Source organism: Haliaeetus leucocephalus, unplaced genomic scaffold, assembly GCF_000737465.1.
Source record: "Haliaeetus leucocephalus isolate CR32 unplaced genomic scaffold, Haliaeetus_leucocephalus-4.0 Scaffold656, whole genome shotgun sequence".
Taxonomy (NCBI): Eukaryota; Metazoa; Chordata; class Aves; order Accipitriformes; family Accipitridae; genus Haliaeetus; species Haliaeetus leucocephalus.
Window position 1 is genome coordinate 9,606,340 of NW_010973092.1, and position 21,335 is coordinate 9,627,674.

Sequence of the window (21,335 nt, forward strand, 5' to 3'; positions counted from 1 at the left end):
ATAAAAACTGTTTGAGACCATAAGCCATTAACAGAAAACATATGCAGGCTTCAAAATTATAGATTCAATTCATCTTTAAAATGAATGCAAGATACTGTTCTGCAGTTACAGGTCCCCACTAAAGGTCTTGCTATTTATCTTGTGATATTCTTTGCGGCACCTACATTGCACTCAGAAGTGCAAGGTGCTGCGCTGTCTGTGCTGCCTCATGTATTTGATTCTAACGCTTTACACATGCATGTGCTTAATATCAAATATAAGCCAAGTCCCACGGCAGCCAAGGGGACTTTGAGCAGACGCTTGGGTCCTTGCGCTGCACTGGGCTGTAGGTTGTTCACTGGGACACTCTCACCCGCAAAGTCAATGCGACCGCTCGCACGTGTAATTTTATTTAAATATGTAGCAATTGTGCTGAATCAGTGCCTCACCGAAACTGCTGGCAATAGCCCAGGACATCTCCGAGGAGGAGGAAAAGTCAGGACTTGGTGGTTTAATAAGCAGGGCGGGTTGGTACCCTTTGCAGGCACTACCCGAGAAGCAGCAAAAGCGCCGTGCGTTCCCGGAAGACTTCAGAGCATTATTTTCCTTTGGGATCAGTCACAAAAACCAATGGGACTTCCCAACTTTCCCCACGGAGCTTCTCTTATCTTAAAATGCAAGTGTCTGTAAAGACTGAAAGGGCTGCACAAAGGCGCTGCCCCCAAGGGAAGCTGCGCTGAAGGGCTGCACCCCGAAAAAGCCCGAGGAGACGTGCCAAGGGAGGCATCCAGACTGCTACCTGTTTTTGAAGGCACAAAACATGTTTATACAATGACATATTGCAACAGGCAGTGTCATTTGGGACACTGGTCTTACTAAAACTTTGCCCTTTCCAGGCTCTTTCCTTGGAGCACCAGGAAGGAGCATGGAAGAATCGGGTCCCGTTTGCCAGCGTCACCACAGGTAATGCTGGGAGGGGGGCGAGGCGATGACCTCAGCTCTATTTATGCCCCTGGTACAAATGTCTGGCCAGCTCAGGCCCTCAAGCTCTTCATATTTCTCTTGTTAATCATTTGGCAACTTTCAAAGAGCTGTCTGGAAGGTGTTTACTTCTGTGCAACCCCAGAAAAACAGAGCTGGGCAGAATAATCTTTTCATTGGAGACCTTGATTTTTCTACATTTTGTTTTGGTCACAAGAGAAACCAAAGTACAGAACACTTTTTTGCAGAATGCAAACTTCCAGAATCTCTATCTGGAATTAACTATAACACTTTTTAATATTTCCAAGAAAAACAAAATACTTTGTTTCAAAATATTACCACTTTACATGTCCTTCTGTAACACCAAAGCATCATTTCTAAAATGGTGTTTTTAAAACAAATATTAAAAATTTATGTTTTTTCTGCAGAAAAAGAGATTTTATTTTAGTTGAAGTCTGAAACATCACTGATAAAAAAATGCAGTAAAGGACTGTAGACCAGTTCTAGTAAAGGCAATGAAGTGTACATGCTTAACAATATGAATGGACTTTAAGTCCAGAGAAGAATGATAATGAAAAAGAATAACAACACATTCTTATACATATAAACAAGGGGTTTTTTTAAATGAACAGCTGGCAGCCAACTACAACCAAAACTGAAAGAGTTTGGTAGCCTAACAATCAAATAAGATTTGAAGACTCTGGCATGAGTGTATTACATTTGCTGCACGTTCTCAGAACAGTCATTGGACTGAGGAAAAACTAAATATTACCCCTCCAACTGCAGGCACGGACCTTGCAGCTCCTTGCTGAAGGTGATGTGGCCATATCCTCCACCTGCTGAAATGGCCCAACGGTTATAAGTCTTAATGAGCTGCTCTCCTTCTTTGCATAATATCAAGGCAAATCAGTGCTAACATCTGACATGTTTCATTGTGCTGCTCCGGCGGTTTGAGTTAACAGATATAGGTGTTAGAGAGAGGCACTGCAATCCCAAATTTATTGAAGCCAAAGGGAATTTTGCCACTGACTTCAAAGCTAAGGTCTCTATCATTAAATTTTAAGGATTTATGAGCAAAAACCTTAATGACTTTCAAGGGAAACAATGTTTTTTGAAATCTTCATCTTCTTTCAGAATATACACATTGTTAAAATCTTATCACCTTCCATACAAAGGATGGTAGGCACCAACTTCAGCACACAGGTAGCAAAAAGGAAAAGTTTTTCGTCGTGTGCTGCGTGTGTCAGTGTGTTCCTGTGTTCCCGTACTCCCCTAGCTACTGATATACAGGGGATTTTTCTTCCTTCAAACTGTGACAATAAAATGATTACCCCGCCACAGTTTAGCATAATGGTTCAGAAATGCTCGTGGCATATTGCAGAGTTAAAGTGGAAATTATTAGGTAGCTCTTCTTTGTTATAATAATGATCACTCCACAAATAAAAGCTCTTCTCCCAAAGGTACTGCAAGGCACAAAATGCTAATTCTGAAGATTATGTGTGCGCTTTTATTAAATATTACTATGCCCTGTCTGTTTGAGGGCTTCACTGCTCTGATTGTTTTATGAGTGCCATGTTAATGTCAGCCCCATCTTGCTAGCAGCAGGCACACATTTTAGCTTTTGTACGAGAGTTGATCAAAGGCCGCGTGCTGAGGGAATTGCTGAGAAAACACGGACAAGCGATAAAAATCTAACAGATTAATTGGTTTAAATTTCATTTCAAGGTGTTGAACTTTGGCTCAGGACACTAGTACTACACTACCAGTCAGGGCCTAATTACCACATTTCCAATTTGCCTCTGAACGATGCTTGGAAGGGAGAATGATAATGGCACTAATAATACTAATAACAACAACAATAATAATAATAACAAAACAACAGCAATAATGTCTCCTCATAGCTTCTTGTACATGCTTAACAACTAACTTTGTGTGCAGGCAATCGCACTAGGAAATCCCTCTCCCCCACATCACCATCCGTCTGCCTCCTGAGAATCTCTATCTGCCTGAAACAGCACCTGAAGACAGAAGAAATACCAGACACCCTCAGGAGGGAGCATCGAACATCCGAATTTACAGAATCAATGAGCTACCGATTCAAGTCCCTCACAAACACACACTGGACATCTCGTATTACAAAGTTTATGGGTGGCCTTGGAATAAGGGTTAATTGAGCTCAGAGGTAAATGTTCACTGAGGTGAATTAGTGGGATGCACAGCTATCAGCAGGGCTCTGGGACTGCTCTTATTTAGCTTCTGAAATGTGTTTGCTCTATGATTAATATCCAATTTGTGCTGGTGACTGTAAGAATGACCTCGCCTGCAGTTTTTCTCATGAAGTGTGGTTTCATCCTCCATTATTCCATAGATGAGGCTCTGACAACAGTTGCTGCATCACAACAGGAGTTTAAATGATGGGGTACGTACTTTTATTTTTCTTCTTTAAGAGTATTGTGACACGCAAGGGGAGTTGCATAAAGGCAGTTCAAACTGGGAATTCAGAGGAACAGGGAATTTATGTCTCATCTTAGAGAAAGTACTGAAAATATCTGGAGTTTAATTTAATTTTCCTTTTTTTCTTGGGCAAAACCTAGTTCCAGGCTAAATATATAAACGAGCCACAGATTAACCTACAGTTTATGGGTCTGATCCTGCAACCTGTTAAATGCTTTCAACAAACTACTGATTTTCAGCATATCAAGAAAATCGGTTTTAAGCACTCAAAACCATGACTTACTGAAGTTGTGATTCAACAAACCACTCAAGTGCTTAAAAACCCAGCTGAAGAAGTTGCAGAATAAGGAACCAGATTTTTTTAGGATAGTTGGGCAGTGCTCTGTGCAAAGCTGCCAAGAGCTATGTAATATATACGCAACCGGGGTTTCCCATTTCAAAAAATACTTAGGTTACATGTAGACCACCCTGTGCAGTGCAGAGCTCATCCAACCTGACACGAGAACTAGCAGCAGCAGAGCCCACATACTAATGCCGATATACCGATTTCAGGAACCGAGCTGCTACGTCTACTCTGTGTTGCAGAGAGTCAAACGTAGCAGTGACTCAGTGCTAACTCTGGGATTTCTACTGCATTTTTATATCATCTGGTGTAGATCTTCCCTCAGGTACCTCATAGCTGTTGAAATCACATAGGGTTTGTGACTCTGAGCAAGTCAGTGCCCAGGAATGATCTGAGCCTAAATCCCTTTCCCACAGCACTCTGGAGCCGAAGGTGTGCAGCACTTGTTGGGATGCTCAGGGCCTTTTTGATCAACAATTTTAGCTTGGCAAGGTATGTTTCTCTTTAAAAGGGGAGAAAAACATTTTTTCTTCCCTTCTTGAATTATAGATTTACATAGGTGTTATACAGGTGGGAAGGGCTATTCCGTTCATCATTGTTTATTGTGGATTTTCCACATTAAACATTTTAACAGATCCATTTTATCATGGGGGAGTGGGTGTTTTTCGGAACTGAAAATTATCATTTTTCCAAAATTTTCCAGTTTGAGAGAACAAACCAAATATTGGGGGGGGGGGGGTGTTGACTTGGGCTGGTTTGGGTTTGTTTTTTCGGAAATAATATTCTCATTCCTGAGAAGCAGGAGTTGTCATCATCTGCTCACCTACTTTGAGCATGGTGAAAGTTCGGGTGCCCACGCAATGGTACCATTCCCGTCTAGTGTGTGGAGGCATTGCCGGAGCTGTATCCACCACAAGCAACTGAAAGCAACTGAACTTTACCAAACCAGCCTGGGTGGGAAAAGTCCCCGGGACCAGGCCAACGGGTTAGTCATAGATCCTTGAGGGAAAAGGAATGTGGCAGAGTTTTTACATATTGTACTGCAGCATTAAATCTTCACTCTTAAGCTAAACAATGCATTTGCTGTTTATCTTAGTAAAGTGATGATCTTCCTGCTTTCCTTTTTCATATCGCAGCCTGCTCTCTCTCCTATTCTCTCCTGACAATAAGCAGCTGCTGTGCAGGAAACAGGGTAACAGAGGTTTCCCTCTCAACGAGATAACTCACGCAGCTTTATGCAACACAGGCACGAGGATGTGATGCCCTGCTCCCCCTCCCCAGCTCCCTCCTTTACAACATCTTGATATTTCGGACTTACCATTTGCAAGCTTTAAAGATTACAACACCCTGCCAAAAATGGCAACCTCCTCCTGGTTCTTCATGACGTCTGCACTGGGTGAAATCACCGAACCAAAAATATACGTGACGTGCAATCCCTCCAAGTTGGGGGAAGGGAGGGAAGGTTGCCTTTGTTTCTGTTTTCAAGTAGTGAAATTAAAGGTATTGGCTGTGATTTTCCACCTAACGTTTTGGATGCTCAATTCCCATTAATGGGAATTGAAAATGTAAATTATCTGGGATAATATTCCACCTAGAATCAATACTTAAGCCAGTGTTTCTCTTTTATCCTTGCTGATGCCTCAGCTAGCAAAGTTACATTTCATGGAGTCCTCTGTGTTTCTCTTTCCTTAATGATTTCCAAAGCTCTCAGTTGTTGATCACTGCCTGAAAAATGATCGCATGGAAAAAGGAGGCAATCCCGAATAATAAGAGATGTGTTACAAAAAAATCTGCTGTGTATTTTACTTAAAACATTTCCATGAAAATAATAACCTAAGTATCTCTATATGACTGCGAGATATGCATTTTTGTTCATTCTTTTAAACTCTTACACACCACAAAGGAAGTTCTGGGGTTTTTTCTTCTTGTTTGTTTTTTACTTTGGTAGGTACCTCCTGCTTTCCAAAAATTAATAAAACAATAAGAGTCCTTAGCATGTCACTGCAAGCTGGTAAAACTTAACCTCCAAAAGAGAGCTCTGTCATGTTTGTTTGGCAAATAATAAATTCCCCAATAAAAATGCAATGGTGCAAAAACACTTAAAAATTTGGTTAAATTCAATATACAGGTTCAGCCCAAACATGAATATTTATATAAAAGTAAATAATACATATATAATTTTCTTGAAAAATATATATATGCATGTCTGCTGTCTCACACTCTCTTTTTCAAGAAGCCTAACAATTTTATTGTGAAATTTTTTGACGCACTGTTCTGATTTATTATTTCAAGGAAATTTCAAGCAGATTTTAAGCTACAATTTTTGCATTCATTATTTTTGCCTCAAAGCTGGAAGATTTTCATTTTGAGTCAGCCATGAAGAAACTGTTGTGGGTGGCCTCGGCCAAACATAGCACTCTGCCTAAACCAATGCATCTACTCAGCTCCAGCACAGACGCGGTCTCTGTTATCTTGGGCAGCTCGGTTGCACAGAGGATATAAACACACTGGACCAGGAGAAGAAACAGCGCATCCAAGAATATCATGCCAGGCCTACCAAATATTGGCAGTGCTTCCCACTTCACAACTGGGGACAAGTTTGCTCAGACCCAAGCACCAAACCAGTGACTGCTGCGGTGCGCTCTCCTCCCTCAGGGATGCACAGGCACATTTGGCCCCCAGGCAAGAGAAATGCTTTACTATGAGTCCCCAAATTATTGCACCTCGAGTTCTTCACTCCTTCCTCCATCCCACGGGGTCACTTGCAAAGGCGCAGGAGCAGTGTTCGTAAAAGACAGGCAGCCAAAAGCAACAGCACGTAGGGGACTAAGGTGTGATATATGCATGGGATTGCACCATTTTATCTGAATGTGGATTTTAAAAGCTTTGTTGGTAAAACAGTGAAAAAATCCTATATGCCTCTCCTATTTCAATTTCAATGGCTTCCTACTGATTTAACTTCCGCTGATGAAGTTACAGAGCCCAGCTAAGCCAATATGACTATTTTAAAAACAATAAGCATGTCCAGAAAGGAGACTGCATCTGCTTAAGTTCACTAAAGTTTAAAAATACCTGCACTGATGCAATTTCTGGGTGAGGATGAAGGCAACCTTGTGAATGGAAGCCCAAAATGTATAATAGAAATCAACCCTAAAAGTCTGTCAAAACAAACAACACTGCATAGCTCGCATACCCCAAAACCTACTTAATTTAACTGACTGGTCCTTCAGTGCTGCTAACTCAGGTCCTGAACCAGCAGAGCATTTTATGGGGTGGAACTAGTAATTTGCTTAATGTTAACCCTGTAGTTTACTGTTTTGCTGAATCCCAACCTAACAGAAGGGCAGGCGGGTGCTATTTCTAAATTCATGTTTTGTTTCACCATCACCTTGGTCTCATTTTCTCTCTTTTATTTTCCATCAGTGCCTTAACAAAACTGTAAATCTCTCACAGCAAATCTGCCCAGAGTCAGAACACAGGACTAGATAAAAGCTCACGAGCTACAGCATCCCATCCCTGCAAGGCGTAAAAAGCTCAGCATCCCGAGCACACCAGCAGCAAGTCTTGATGTTCAGATGTACACTGGTACATTATGGCCACACTGGCAAGATTTAGTCAATGATACACAAACTACTCTAGATGAAACGTAGAGTTCAATCTAAATCTAAATTCTCGCTCCCCTAAATTAAATATTAATATCAGTTAAACTTCTATGGAATCTTTCAGCATCACAAAGAAAAAAAATGGAACTCCACCCCCCCAATCCGTTAAAACCCCCACTATATTATATAGCGCAACAAATCATAAGTTCACCTGAGATGGATTCTACAGCAAACAAAGAATTTATTTCATCCTGATAAAAACAAGAGCCCCAACTTAAATGAATTTTTAGCTGAAGTCTCTTTGTTCAGCAGAATTGAGAAAGTCTGCCCACAACAGAGAGCTCGCAGTAATCATCTTTCAGAAACAGAACAAACCCGCACAGAAACACAAAGCAGTTGTGGCAGGGACAGGGAGTGCCTGTAATCCAGTTTCTTCAAGGGAAATTCAAGTACCCTAAGAGTTCTTATTCGTTGTCTGATTTCTCTCACAAATCACAGGCTGCTCTCTAATGCAATTTTCTGGAGTCTGAGAATCATAAAGTCAAATATGAACAAGTCTAGTGGAAAATCTGTGACGCTAATCTTGGCCTACGTTGTATTTTTAACAGGCACTGAATTTGTGCACCGGATTATCCAGATGGCCATACAGGAATCATCCTGATAGGATTAAACCTTTGTGCTGAACTCTGCTCCATCTGTTCTCGGAGGTTTGCCTATCACTATTGGAATACGAATGTTCAGCCTATGTCTAGCACCATGACTGAAAGCGCCTGTTTACCACACAGACGCACACGCATATGTATATGTGCACACACGTATTCTTGAGTACTTGATTAGTAATGTGAGATGAAGTTAGCCTGAAGTTTACCACTAAAGAAACATATTGATTTTATTATTCGTTTGAAGAACAAAGTATGCAATATCTAAATTCAAACAAAAAAGCATTTTTGTTGTTGTTCTGGGACTTGTTCAATTCATTAAACCATAATACTGCCATAAATTTATAGATGAAGGCATGACTAAACACAAAGCAGCAAGGCTCTTCATCTTTGAAATCTATTAGTGTATGAGAATGTATGACACAATCGCACTTTGAAGATACCATGGTTAAATATTCCAGATTAAAAACCAGCCAACAACAAAACACATGCGTGCACACAGTGTTGGTAGCTGTTATTTGCTGCTCCATCTAGTCACAGGCCAACAAAAAAGTAATAATCAGTCCCAGTAAAAGAAGAGCTTATTCCCATTAATGTTGCTTTCTGCTTTTATTATCTATTAATGACAGTCTTCTGCATTCATTGTTGCAGCCTGCCAGATGCAGCAAAGATCCATATTCATCATGTGCAAAAATTGTGCTCAGGCTGTCTCTGTGACAGGTTACGCAGAGCTGCCAACGGAGAGACCGAGGTCCGATGGATGGCCTCGGATTTCCAGGCCCTGGGCCAAGGGAAAAGGTAGGGAATCTGGCTCTTTGGTAAGAAAAGCATCCCAGCAATCAGAAGGTTTAACTAAATTGCTGTCCTGGCCAGAAATATACTACAAACTAATGACTACCTGGAATGCAAAGGTTGGATAAGAAAAATAAACAAAATAATAATGTTATTATTATTATTATTACCATCATTATTAGGGAGGTTTGATTCAGGAATGCAATATAATACTCAGCCCATGTTTGTGATGGCAGCGGGACAGCAATGGAGGCGATGTAACCTGAATTGCATTTCAAGCAGAAGCCCTGATTGCATCGCAAAGACTGAGACCCCCTTGTCTCTCCTGTGCAGTGTCTTTCAGACTGTGTTCCTCCTCTGTTCTTTGTGCTGCTCTGAATGCAGGATCAAGCACCCTCTCCCAGCCATTTAGGCTTTACTTGCAAAAACACAAGCATAAAAATATATTTATAGTTCATAGTATTTGTCCAGCAATGACACCACATAAAACCAACACGCTGAAAATCTGAGTGAATACTTTGGACTCAAGCCTACAAATGCTTAGAGAAGTTGTTCTTTCAATGTGTCTGATAAAGTCATGCTATGTTTTTATTTATTTATTTATTTAGGGCCATATTCAGACCACCTACCTAAAGCATTGCAGCATGTAAAAAGTCAGACTCCAGCTCTGGCTGGGTGAGGCAGTCTCCCTAAATTAGGATCCTCTTTCCGCTATACAATGAGCAGAGATGGGCAGACACCTCTGGAAGCCCGGAGACCGGGAGTTCCGTGCTGGCTCCCGAAAGTACCAAGGGACCTCGGCAAGACGATAGCATAGGTAGGAAGCAGCCAGAAGCAACCCCATAAAAAATATTTGGCAGCCGATACTGAACAGGCACCTGACTCTGGGCTTTCCAGCAGGCACCTCTGCTCAGACTCAGGGCTGAATGAGGAGGCAGCACTCGCCGTCACCTTCAAGGTCACAATCCCAGGAAAGGGATAATTTCCCCCAAAGTGCCCCTAATCAGAGTTGCTTTACTTTTCAGTGCCTCGGAGAGCCAAGTCTGGTCAGAAATATTTTTTCCCTCTCTTCATCTCCTCAAAGAGCCCAGGAAGTTGAGCGATGCTCTCACCTCAACGTACTGCGGCGAAGCGCTGTGACCTCAAACCCCAACCCACAAATTAAAGCTGCAGCTGGAAAGATGAGCAGCGTTGCGGTCAGGCCTGCAATTTACCTCCGAGTGCTGGCCTTCCCTCTCAGCATGGATCAGGTAACACCAAACCTATGAATTCCATATGCAAGCCCGCTTTTTCAGCGAACAGCAATGCGAGCTGTCTGTTCAGTCTCCAGCAGCAGGGGAGATCTAGCACGTCTGCTGCCATTTCACAACCCAAAAGGGACCTTTGTGGGAAACGCACTTTGCTTTTTCACGAGATAGATACAGAACCTCCGAGAGAGTTGCTACAAAACCATAATGATATGGTATTAACCAAACATAATTAATTTTGAATTTCCTTATACTCCCATTGCTAACAGACACTTCAACAGTAGTACAGTAAAAAGCACAAAGGTTCCTGCAGCGTTTGGGACCAGATTTTTGGAAGCACCCAGCTGTCCAGTGGTTCCAGTAAGCACCTAATGGAATTTTCAAACTACCTGGTAGACAGGCATAGAAATTCTGTAGCCAGAGTTTTAAAAATCCCACTAAACACCTACCTGCAGCTTTAGGCACCTTGGTGCTTTGAGAGCTTTAGGTCTAAGTATTTCCAAAAAGATTGCTTTGGGGTACCTACACTTTTGGGTACCTACACTTTTGAGTGACCACTTGACTCACAAAAATGGATCAGAAGTTCAGAAAGTCCGAAACATCCACTCCACAAAGGACAGTATCTTGTTAAGCATCTCACAGTGGCCCTTGTACCACAACTTGCAGATCTAAATGTTTGAATTACTTTTGAGAAATAAATTTAAACTGCTAAATTTCAGACAAGTTTTTCATAAAACTTTATTCTTGATCTTTTTAATAAACTTCCTAACCCTATTCACTTCACTCAATGAGGTCATAAACCAGCACTGCTTATATTACAGTCACTTTCACGCTAAAGATTTGTTCTGTCACAAAGAGAACTATAAATTCATGGAATGAAGGTGGGAAGCAGAAAGGACTAATTGTGACACACAAAGCTTTCTGGTTATGCTCAGCAAACAGTTTGGGCTAAGATTTTAAAAAACATTTTATGAAGTTGTACTACTGGCTTTAATGAAAGCAAGCTTTTTGCAATGCCATGCACTCCTGAAAATCTTGTATTCTGGATTTGGGCCAAACACAAAGCCTGTCTCCATTCCAATATTAATTATTAGTAGTTTATTTTTATTCTTTACTACTAACATTAATAATTTTCAGATGGCAACCCAGATTAGAATAACCACTCCAAACATCCCACCCTGGTGGGTTCCATTTTCTGCATCAGTTTCCTGGTTTATGCTATTAACTCATTTCCTCGGATGTGGAGGAGCTTTGTCAAATACTCATTTTGCTGGGGAAACACTTGGCAGGCAGCCTGCAATGGACAGCAAGAGAGAGACTCAAATGCTCACACCGGTCTTCTCTCAGTTCAATGAGAAGATGTGCAGCCTGAGATGCAAAAAATACTAAGTTCATTATTTGTGAATTTTTCTAATCAGAATATTCTAAATGACAATTCGGTGGAAAATTTTCATCTAAACAAAAAATTAATCCTGAGATTGTTAGCACTCAGCTGATTCACAGCTTTGGACATAAGTTCCATTGGAACAGAGACTTTTCATCATCACTGATTTCTTTGGGGTATTTAAATACTGGGATGCCTAACATGAAACATTTGGAAGTGTCCAGATACCTGCAAACTGCTGTGAACACCGTTCTTTGATAATCATGACCTTTTACGACATCCAGATGAGTTCTCAAAAAATCACTAGTTCTTGGTCTTCATTTACAAACCACAATTCACAAAATCCTTTTCCTTTGTACTCTGCCCAAATCAGCAGGGGACTGGAGTGAAAAAACATCTTTTCCCAACATAACAACAGTAAAGGTGTCCTATAATAAAAAAGCTAAGTTAGAGGAATTTGTTCAGAAATAATATTAATCATATTACAATAATATAATGTTTTGTCATTTGCTGGTGTGCACATTTTGGAAGGTTGGGAAAACAACGACTGGCAGAACTTCACTGCCATACGGTGCAGTATGTCTCAAACATTTCTCTAATCCTAATGTCATTCTTCTCTCTTATGATGCCATTGTATTAGTGACATGGTGGCCAGCAAAGCAAATTGAAATGTAATGAATGCTCATTATCTATGAATATTCATTGCCTATTTGAGTGCTACTGAATGTTCTCCTGTACTGGTAGCTGTGAAGTTTCTGCCAAACAGAGTAGCTAAGGTTTTTCTACTTGCATAACTGTACTCTGATTCCTCTGAGGTCTGGAGAGAAACCTCAAACCTTCAGAAAGTGGTTGGTCGAACTCTCCAAATAAGAGTCAACTCTCATGGTGGCTGGAGAATTTCCATCTGAACTTTTCTCTCTTATCTGTCTGCTGTAACAAAACAGGTTTTTTTCACACAAATCTCTATCAAATTTTAATGACAGTTTTCCCCATGTTTTCTTCTTTTTGCAATTTTGGGAGCACAGTTCTGAAAGCTCCTCTGGGAAATTCACAAAATGTGCTCCATCTTCATCCAGGTACTATTTTTCCATGAATTCGTGACATCCTCATAACAATAGAGGGTAACAACATATCACAGCTTGACATTGTTTAGATATTCTGGGGGAAGGGCTGTTTTATTTTTCATTTATTTCAAAAACATGAAGGACAGCTGCTCATGGGTAGAAACTGCCCCACCTTATCTTTTTAAAATCAAGGTGTCTCCAGCTTCCATTGTAGCATTTTTTCCTTTTTCGATTAAACGTGCCACTAGATCCCTGATAAGTGACTGTCAAGCAGGAATCCTTTCTAACTGTGGTAGTTGGAGTACCCAAATTTGACTTTTCAGCAGGTATTTCCATGGGCATTATGTAACAGCAATTCTTTTTATTAAAGACTAGAATACTTTAGATGGTATCTCTTAAGTCTCTTGTGACATGGCAGCAGCAGTGTTAGTACATATATGTTATGAAATAATGTTTAAATAATGTAAAAAATCACAAACTAAAACCTCCAACTTCATGAAATACCTACAGCCTAATGGCAGAACTGAAATTCTGCAATCTCCTTCCCGAAATCAACCATTAAAAATCCACCTCCCAGAAAATCATTAAAATCTTGCTTTCATTTAGCCTCAGACTAAAAATAAATTTTGAAAGATCAAAATTGCGGCAGCCAGATATTCTAAGCTTTTGAGTACCTCACCTTAATGGCTGATTTATGACCTAGACAAATAGAAACAGAAGATTTTCTGCTTTCTGTTGGACATGATGGGCTGTGAGAAGGGCAGCTCCACCTACCCACCCACCCCGTTCTTGTGAAATTCTCAGTAATATCCAAAGAGGAAGCAGGGGTCTGGGCCTGAAGACAGCTACTCTGCTCTGGTGAAGACTAAAAAAAACCATCAGCATAATTCAGTGGGGCACAATTTAGTTAACACAGTTTTGGAGACCTAAATTGGAGCTGCACAAATCTGAGCTCTGCTATGTTTTGTTAACCCGACAGATCCCAAGATTTTACTCCTGAAAGGACCATTTCGATCACACACCCTGACATACCGCAGAGCACCCACCAGAGAACCTCACCCAGCAACTCCTGCGTGAGGAATTACTCAAACCCTTAACCTCTCCCCGACCTGCTGTGTACTTTTTAGGAAGATACCACATCCTGACTTAACATTTGCAACCTGCAGAGAACCTGCCACAGTTTTGGCAACTTACTTCAATGGTCCCCAGAGTTAAAATCTTGTTGAGATCATATTGGAGTCTTTTTCCAGAAATTCTCTCAGGTGAAGAACCTTAACTTTCTGGCCATGTTTTGTCTCTTCAGAGGGACAAATGCTCTAGCTCCATTTGAGTACATATACTGGACTAATCCAGACCTGGTGTGTTCACTTATATTAGAAACACACAGTAAGTCCACAGGGCAGTGAAGAGGTTAATATTATACGCTCGGTGAGGTCAAGCTCCAAGAACACATAACAAGCCATTATGTAAAAAATTGCCTGAATTTATGAGTCACTGCATTTATGAAGGAACCGATATGAAAAAGACAACTTGGCAAAAGTAAAGAAAATTATTTCCAGCTTGAAGTTTTGCAATCCTTCAGTATATCAAGGCTCACTTACTGTTATTACTATCCATGTTGTGCAATGTTCTGAAAGTCACATTTTTTCCCTTGTGTATGCATAGAGATGTCCAACAACCTTAGGTATTCTTCCCTCATAGAAAGTAAATTAGAAAGCAGACGTAACTCAGAATAACATACAAGATCCCCTCAAGTAGAGTGGTAGAATCCTAATATTTTTTTTCAATATTTCCCTTCTAAATAATAAATCAAGCCCACTGCATTTCTCTATATGGAATGATACAGTGCAGAAAAAGCTTGTGTGTTTATATTTTTCACATAATCACAAAAACATTCTTAAGTGAAGCACTAAGATATAACAGGTGCTTCCATCCACAGATGAAACAAGTCAAACATTAAAGTTTCTTTGTTTAAACCTAGCCAGTCTGTGAATGCAGTAGTCCCTAACTTTGATTAAGTATCTGAATCTATACCATCTAAGGGTAAAATGTATCAAGTATTGAAGATTAACCTTTCTCAACTTGCTAATAGTTTTTGCTCCAGTCAGTGGTTTGTCTTGTATGAACACTTTCATCGACTAGCATGGACACATGCAACACCAAGGGATTCAGGTTTGAAATGGTTGAAATGGAGCTGGTAGGGCCATCCTCTTCATGACTCTCCACACACCAAAAATGTAGTGGTTAATGTTGTGGCAAAGCCACCTACAGCACAAGAACCAGGTCACTAAGATTTCTGAGCATCTTTCAGGAACCATCAGCTGGTGTGCCCAGCACATGCAGCTAAATTCAAGGTATACAATGACTGTTCTCAACAATTCTGTTCCAGTCAGACTAGATAACAATGATACTTAAAGGCAGTCAGTCTCAAAGCTTTAAAATAAAGATTATCCTCTCAAAATAGTTTATAAGGTGGGGAAAACCTTTTCTTTTTTATTAACCTAAATAGAAAATATCTAATCAACAAAGACACAGCCTAGCAATCACAAATCTGAAGATCTAGTACAAAAATCTGTGAATGTACCTACTGTGGTGACTGTGGGCTCTCAGATTGCCCAGGGTGGGCAGGATTGGCAAGAAAAGCTCTTTAAATGCCCCACTGCTGACGAGAGGATCTACCTGACATACCCAGCTGAGGCAGAGCAACTACTACTCTTCGTTTACTGTAGGAGGTTTTGCACCTGCAGACAGCAACCACTCTGAATCACTCACTACTATCATGAACTAAAACAACATTGTGAAAGCTTGACCGTTTCAGGTACCGCAATAGAGTGATCAAATAATCCAGCCATGCACTATCATTTCCAGTATAAGGCAGCCACTAATAATGGTTTTGCTATATAATGACCTATTTTAGATATAGACACACACAAAGATTTATGTATATTTCATATTAAAATAAGGGCAGGACATTGCTTTGGAAATCATGGTTGTCTCTGTTTCCATCTGCGAATTCTGACATCATGTCTTATAATTTGTCCCTATTTCTACCCTGCATCTTTCATCTTTTGCTGCTGTTGAGCTGACTCAGAATCAGATTGCCAGCAAACCTCACCATCACCTAATTCTTCAGTGCTCTTCTATGGGGAGGAGGAAGAGGAGGAGGAGGATGGAAAAGAAAAAGAAATAAAACTGTCCCTTTAAAAACCAAAGCATTTAAGCTGCTTGTCAGTCGTCTTCCTGACAAGGCCACTTGAATATATTCAGGAATATTTGCATAAATGCTCACAGTGAGTTCACCGTGGCAGCTAGCGCTAATGGTACATAAAGTAATTTAGTCACTTCTCTTAGGCATCCTGTCAGGGTGATAAGCACCCCCTCTTTGCCTTGTTGCATATTAGATCATTAGATAATAAAGTGTTAGAGCATGCAAACTGACAGGGTCTCAGGGACTATCATTTTTCGAGGGCATTGCATTCTGCCAGTGAGGAAAAATAATAGAGAAACTGATGCTGCAATTGGCTTTACATTCTTGTAAAGCCATTCAAAGATTTGGGGGGAAAAAGAATTCTTACTTTGCAGCAATATGAGAGTTTTAACTGGAAACTTTGCAGACATCTGCAGCGGTGGACTTCATGCTGGTAAACTTGAAAAGGGTTGTTGCAAACCCTGTCAGAATTCCCCCCTTCCGTAAGCTACTCACTTCAATTGCATTGGAAAGATTTTGCTTTTAAAATTGACACCCTGGGATGAACTACAAGCTGAAATATATTTTACTAGTTGGGGCCTATTGGCTCTTCTCTATACATCTTACTATATATGTACAATTTAGAAAGGTCAACCACACAGGCTTTCTGGTTTACCATAAATATAAAACAAGTGAGGATCCAAATATTTGTGAATGAAAAAGTGATAATTATTGAAAACCACAGATTACTGTGGCTTACCCTATTTATACCACACAGAGATGTATGAAATAATTGGCCTTTGCCAACTATTACTTTTGAAAGATATATATATTTATTTGAAATACGAGCTTTTTAACCCACTGTTTTCAAGGAGGACAGTGTGTAGATATGAAACCATGATCTAGGTTCCTAGTTATATTCAGAAAGATGAGCTACGAAAAAGAACTTTCATTTTGCTGTCTCACAAGCAAGATATAAATAGAGATGTGCTGGATGTCCCAAAAATAATCCAGGCTACCTGCTAATGAGATGGTAAAACCCAAATGTGGAGACACCAGGCTCCTGAGTGGCTCGGGAGGTAAAGCCTTCTTTCCAGCTTTTTGGCACTCAAAGTCTCTTTTAAGTGTCACATAAACTGCAAATCCATGTTTAAGAGCAGCATGTCCCAATGCAACTTTGTAAGGAAAAATAAGCTGGCTATTCTCTAACTGAACTAGGCACACAGCACACCTTCTTGCTACATCCCCTCTCCCCTTTCCCCAGTCCTCACAGAGTCAGGCATTCATCCCTATTGCGATGGGATATTTGTGTTAAAGAGTTAAACATCTAGAAAAGTACATGGGAATACATTTGGTCAAGGGTATATTACAGTTAGATCCCAGCATTTAAAAACCTATGGTCAGAAGTTGCTCACCAGAGCAATAAACTAGAGACAAACTAGCCATGACTACGTTAGCTTCCCATTTCACCATTTACAGATACTGTTCAGGCCAATCTGTGCTCCTCCTGAGGGAGGCAGAAAAGTTGGAAAGAGGAAAGGCAAACAAACTGTCTCTGCTACTTACACTTGAAGATATTATCCAAGATAAAAATTTTTAAAAAATGAAGAAAAATAATATACTTTGGGACTCAAACTAAAAGTAAAAATTAATTTCAGTGGAGGAAACTGCCATCTGTTTCAATGGGTCTAAGGTTTGTGGTGGTTGCCCAAAATTCAATAGCATTAAGCCCAGTTGAGACTTTTCCTTTTTTTTTTTTTTCATTCAGTTAAATGTTTTAGACATCTAATAACAACATTTAATCAGTTACTGCGGTTTTTTTAAATTTTTTTTTCCTGTCTCTTGGACTCAAATGTGCATAGAATTCCTGGAGAGCTGGAGTGAAGGATTTAGGTTATAAAGAAAGGCTCCACCAAGCCTTTGGGAAGAGTGCAATTTTGTTGTGTGGAGGCTGCTATTCAAAAGTAAGAATTTACTAGTGGTTGCTTTATGAGGTTGCTTGAGAGGTGCCTGAGAAAGTAGATTAGAAAAATCACCTTTCCCACAAAATGTACACATGGAGATATTTTGCAGATGTTGACTTTTAATGTTAGCACAGTAACTAAGGTTTGTGTAGATATGTAAGCATAGCATTATCTTTTTTTGTTTCTTTTTGCTAATAGGATCCTTCAGGTAGTAGGAGTGGGAACGATAGCTGTGGTAAAATGAGATGCATGGGAATAAGAACATTTATGTATGAGAAAGTAAGTATTGTCTTGACCAAAAGCATGCACTGAGAAGACAGCAATGGGGGGGGGGAGGAAATATGGCATCTACTTTAGTAGGAATATAAGTAAAAAATAGGAGTGTTTTTTTGAAAGACTAGACTTAACGGCAAGATCACAAAGTTGAACAGCGGGAAGTTTCCTTTTGTAATGTTCTGCCTTCTGCTAATTAATAAAGACAGAGTTCATACACTCCTTACAAAAATTCAGCAAAAATTATGACAGTGGTTTGTTTATTAAATTAGGTTGTTGGCAGGATGAAAAAAATTTCTATAACATGAATTATGGCTGAAAATGGCTCATAGCCTACATAAAAAGTTAGAGCTAAATAAATACAGATGTAAGTTATGTTTATATAATGAGAAACGCTGCTGAGCTAAGAATTTTAGGTTAGTAAGTGTGAACTACAGACCCGATTCTGCAAACACTTATCAATACCCTCAACTTTACTGACACAAGAAGCCTCATTGATCCCAACAGGACCATATGTGCACATAATCTTAAATATATGCATAAGTGCTTGCAGGACTGATGCCTAAAAGCATAAACAGAATAGAAAGCTATTTCCACAGGAATCCACTGAGTAGTAGAAACCCACACATTTGCCCATTTCTCAGTATTAATAATTTCTTTTAACATATCTAGTTAACATCTTTCTGAGTGGCATTCGCTTTCCCAGAGAAAATTTTATCTGGTTTCTTCAAACTCTTTGGAAAAATCTATTTAATTATTCATCAGATCCTTGGCAAATATTTGTGAAACAAACCAGCATAAAGGACTGGTGCCTTCTACACTCAACTACTTCAATGGAAGCTGAGGGTACACATGTCTTAGAGGGAGCAAGCACCTATTGAATTTAGGATTACAAACAGCTTTGAAGACAAAGAGCTATTCTACCAAGCTGGAACAGGGAGAGGGGAGTGAAATGCCCTCTGTTTTTGTTTTGTTTTTCAGTAGTAGTCATCAACTTTGAGGACAAAGAGCAAAACAAAACATTAATCAAATCCAGATTTTTGAAAGTACATTTGCACTCAACAACTCCCATTTTAAGCACCTAGTCACCAGCAGATGTTCTCTTCCAGGACCAGCTGATCCTATGGAAAAGATTACTGTCCCCCAGGCTGCTTCCAGCCACGTGCCCCCATCCCACCCTCGCTGGGGTTTACTGCCCTTTCAGAAAAGCCAGACAAATTGCCTTGCACCATTTCTCCTTCAATCATTTCAGCAAAATAAGCTAGATTGGCAAAGAGTTATTATTTAAACTGTTTAACTCAAAGGAACTTCTTTGGACTGAAGGAGACTAGGGAGCAATTCAACAACCATCTTAGCTGGCACATCCATGGTGGAGAATAGCCTGCGGCAGGGAGGAGAGGCAAGCAGCTGTGGCATGCAGGGAAGAGCAACTTCCTCAGCTGGCACAGCTGGAGCCAGAAGAGAACACTCATCCATGGCTTGAGTAAGCAGATGGATTTCCAAAAGGGCTCTGCTTTCATTTAGGGCAATTCAAAGGAACAGCTGGATCTCCTAGAGAGCTCAGCACTCTATAGATAGAAGAAATCCAATGTGAAATTTGGGTGCTGAGCACTTCAGAAAATATGCAACATCCTTTAGATGCACATTTAAAAATCAAGGCAATTTGGAAAAGATCAAAATCCAATTTTGGGTGCTGAATAAATGCAACAAAAAAAAAAAAAAAAAAGAAATCACCACACTTCACTGACACACAGGACAAACTCTGCACCCATGTTTGCTTACTGGTTTGTCATTTCATTACATTTAGTGCCAACCTACTTGAAAAATTGCCCCTTTGGTCTGGAAGCCGGTCTCTCTAAAATATCCAGTCCCAAAGGTATAAACTGTTACAGGACAATTTGATGCAACCAGTAGCCAGAGACACAAACCAAATAAATCCACATTTAAAGTAGCAATGCCAACCAATGAAAATGATATGCCTACCATGTTCCAGATAAGAAGGCGTACCTTCCGAGGGATCGAGTCTTCTAGCTCTCCGCCCGTGCTTGGAATTGTTGTGTACAAACATATTGTCCGACACTGCCAACACATGGCCATCAACATTGACTGTTGTAGACACCACAACCTGCAAGCACAAGAGCAAAATGGAGGAAAATTTGGATATATATGTATGTTTTTTAAGAAGCACAGAGTGTAATAAACTCAGTTAAATAAATAACAGCTGGGAGCTGTAGAAAATTGCATAGCTATTTCGCATAATAACTGGTGCTTATGCTGTACAAATCTAACAAGAGACGCTATTGATGAGTGGGTCTTTGGCATCGAAAGCTTTTGATGCAGTTTTAAGTCAAATTGCAGAGTTTGTAGCTGCATGGCAGACGGCACACTGTTAACCATCATTTTAACAAGAGGATCTTTATTAAGTATTTTTTCCCCTATATACAAGGGCAGCTGTGTTTCAACCTAAATTATCCTTCAGTTTCCATGCTGAAGGAGATAGAGCTGTTCACATTGCAAAGGAGAAGCGATTCAGAATAAAAGAAAATAAAAATGTATTTTGTGAAGTTGCAATGAGAGTTGTTGCACACCTCACCCCCACCCTTCTCTCCTGCTGTCCCCTCAGTACAGTCACTACAGGTTGTTGGACTTGCCCAAATTTCTCCCAAGCTCTATCTTAGGGAGTACATATAGGTATGTTTGTGTACACACGCACGCTTGACAGTGAGGTCTTGATCTGGAGAACACAACCCTATTTATCCAGCATTAGAATTATTTGTATTTCTCAACTTATCTCAATGTCAACACCTCGGATTTGGTTTGAGGCAAAGGGAGGAAGACAAAGAAGCACTGCCCTGGAGGCAGGATCAAACACTACTTCTCTCCAGAGCAGCCTGGGGCAGGAGAGGAGCCAACCCAGCGGGGGCAAACAGGTAGGGGTTGGGTCCAGAGTAGGAGACCCAACTGCTCAGAGGTGTCCAGAGGGACCTCTCAACCTTGAGGTTCAGCAGGCACCATCCTATAGGAAATCCCTGCTCAGGTTGGGGGTACCCGAGCCACGAACCATCGTGGAGGAAGCAGGGGATGCATGGGGCAAGTCCCTGGCAGAGCTGCAAGCTAATCACACCCGGTCTTCTCCCACCCCGCTCAGACCAAGCGACCTCATAGTTTCCCTGGCTTTCATTCAGCTGTGCCCTCCCACAGTCTTTTCCCAGCAAAGTATGGCATTCCCAGGGTTTTACCCCAGCCAAAGATTTGGCCTTCCGCTGACTGCTGGTTTGCCAGGAGCACGCATCGCCTTTGAGAACTTTGACTAAAACAATAAGAAGAAATGACCTACACTTCTCCTTACATTGAACAGGGAAAGGGATTAAAAACTGAAACCCACAGAGATATGTTTATTCATGCG

General features: G+C 40.5%; 1 protein-coding gene across 2 annotated transcripts in view; it reads right to left on the reverse strand.

Annotated features, from left to right (window-relative positions):
* The window catches only part of EBF1 (early B-cell factor 1), a 282,327-nt gene that overhangs the window by 76,189 nt on the left and 184,803 nt on the right, over positions 1-21,335 (reverse strand). The window contains exon 9 of one of the 2 annotated variants that reach the window (XM_010578999.1): positions 19,937-20,054. In XM_010578999.1, the coding sequence (XP_010577301.1) occupies positions 19,937-20,054 (118 nt within the window). Of the gene's footprint in view, positions 1-19,912; positions 20,055-21,335 lie in introns of both variants that reach the window. The other variant, XM_010578998.1, reaches the window with a different exon arrangement.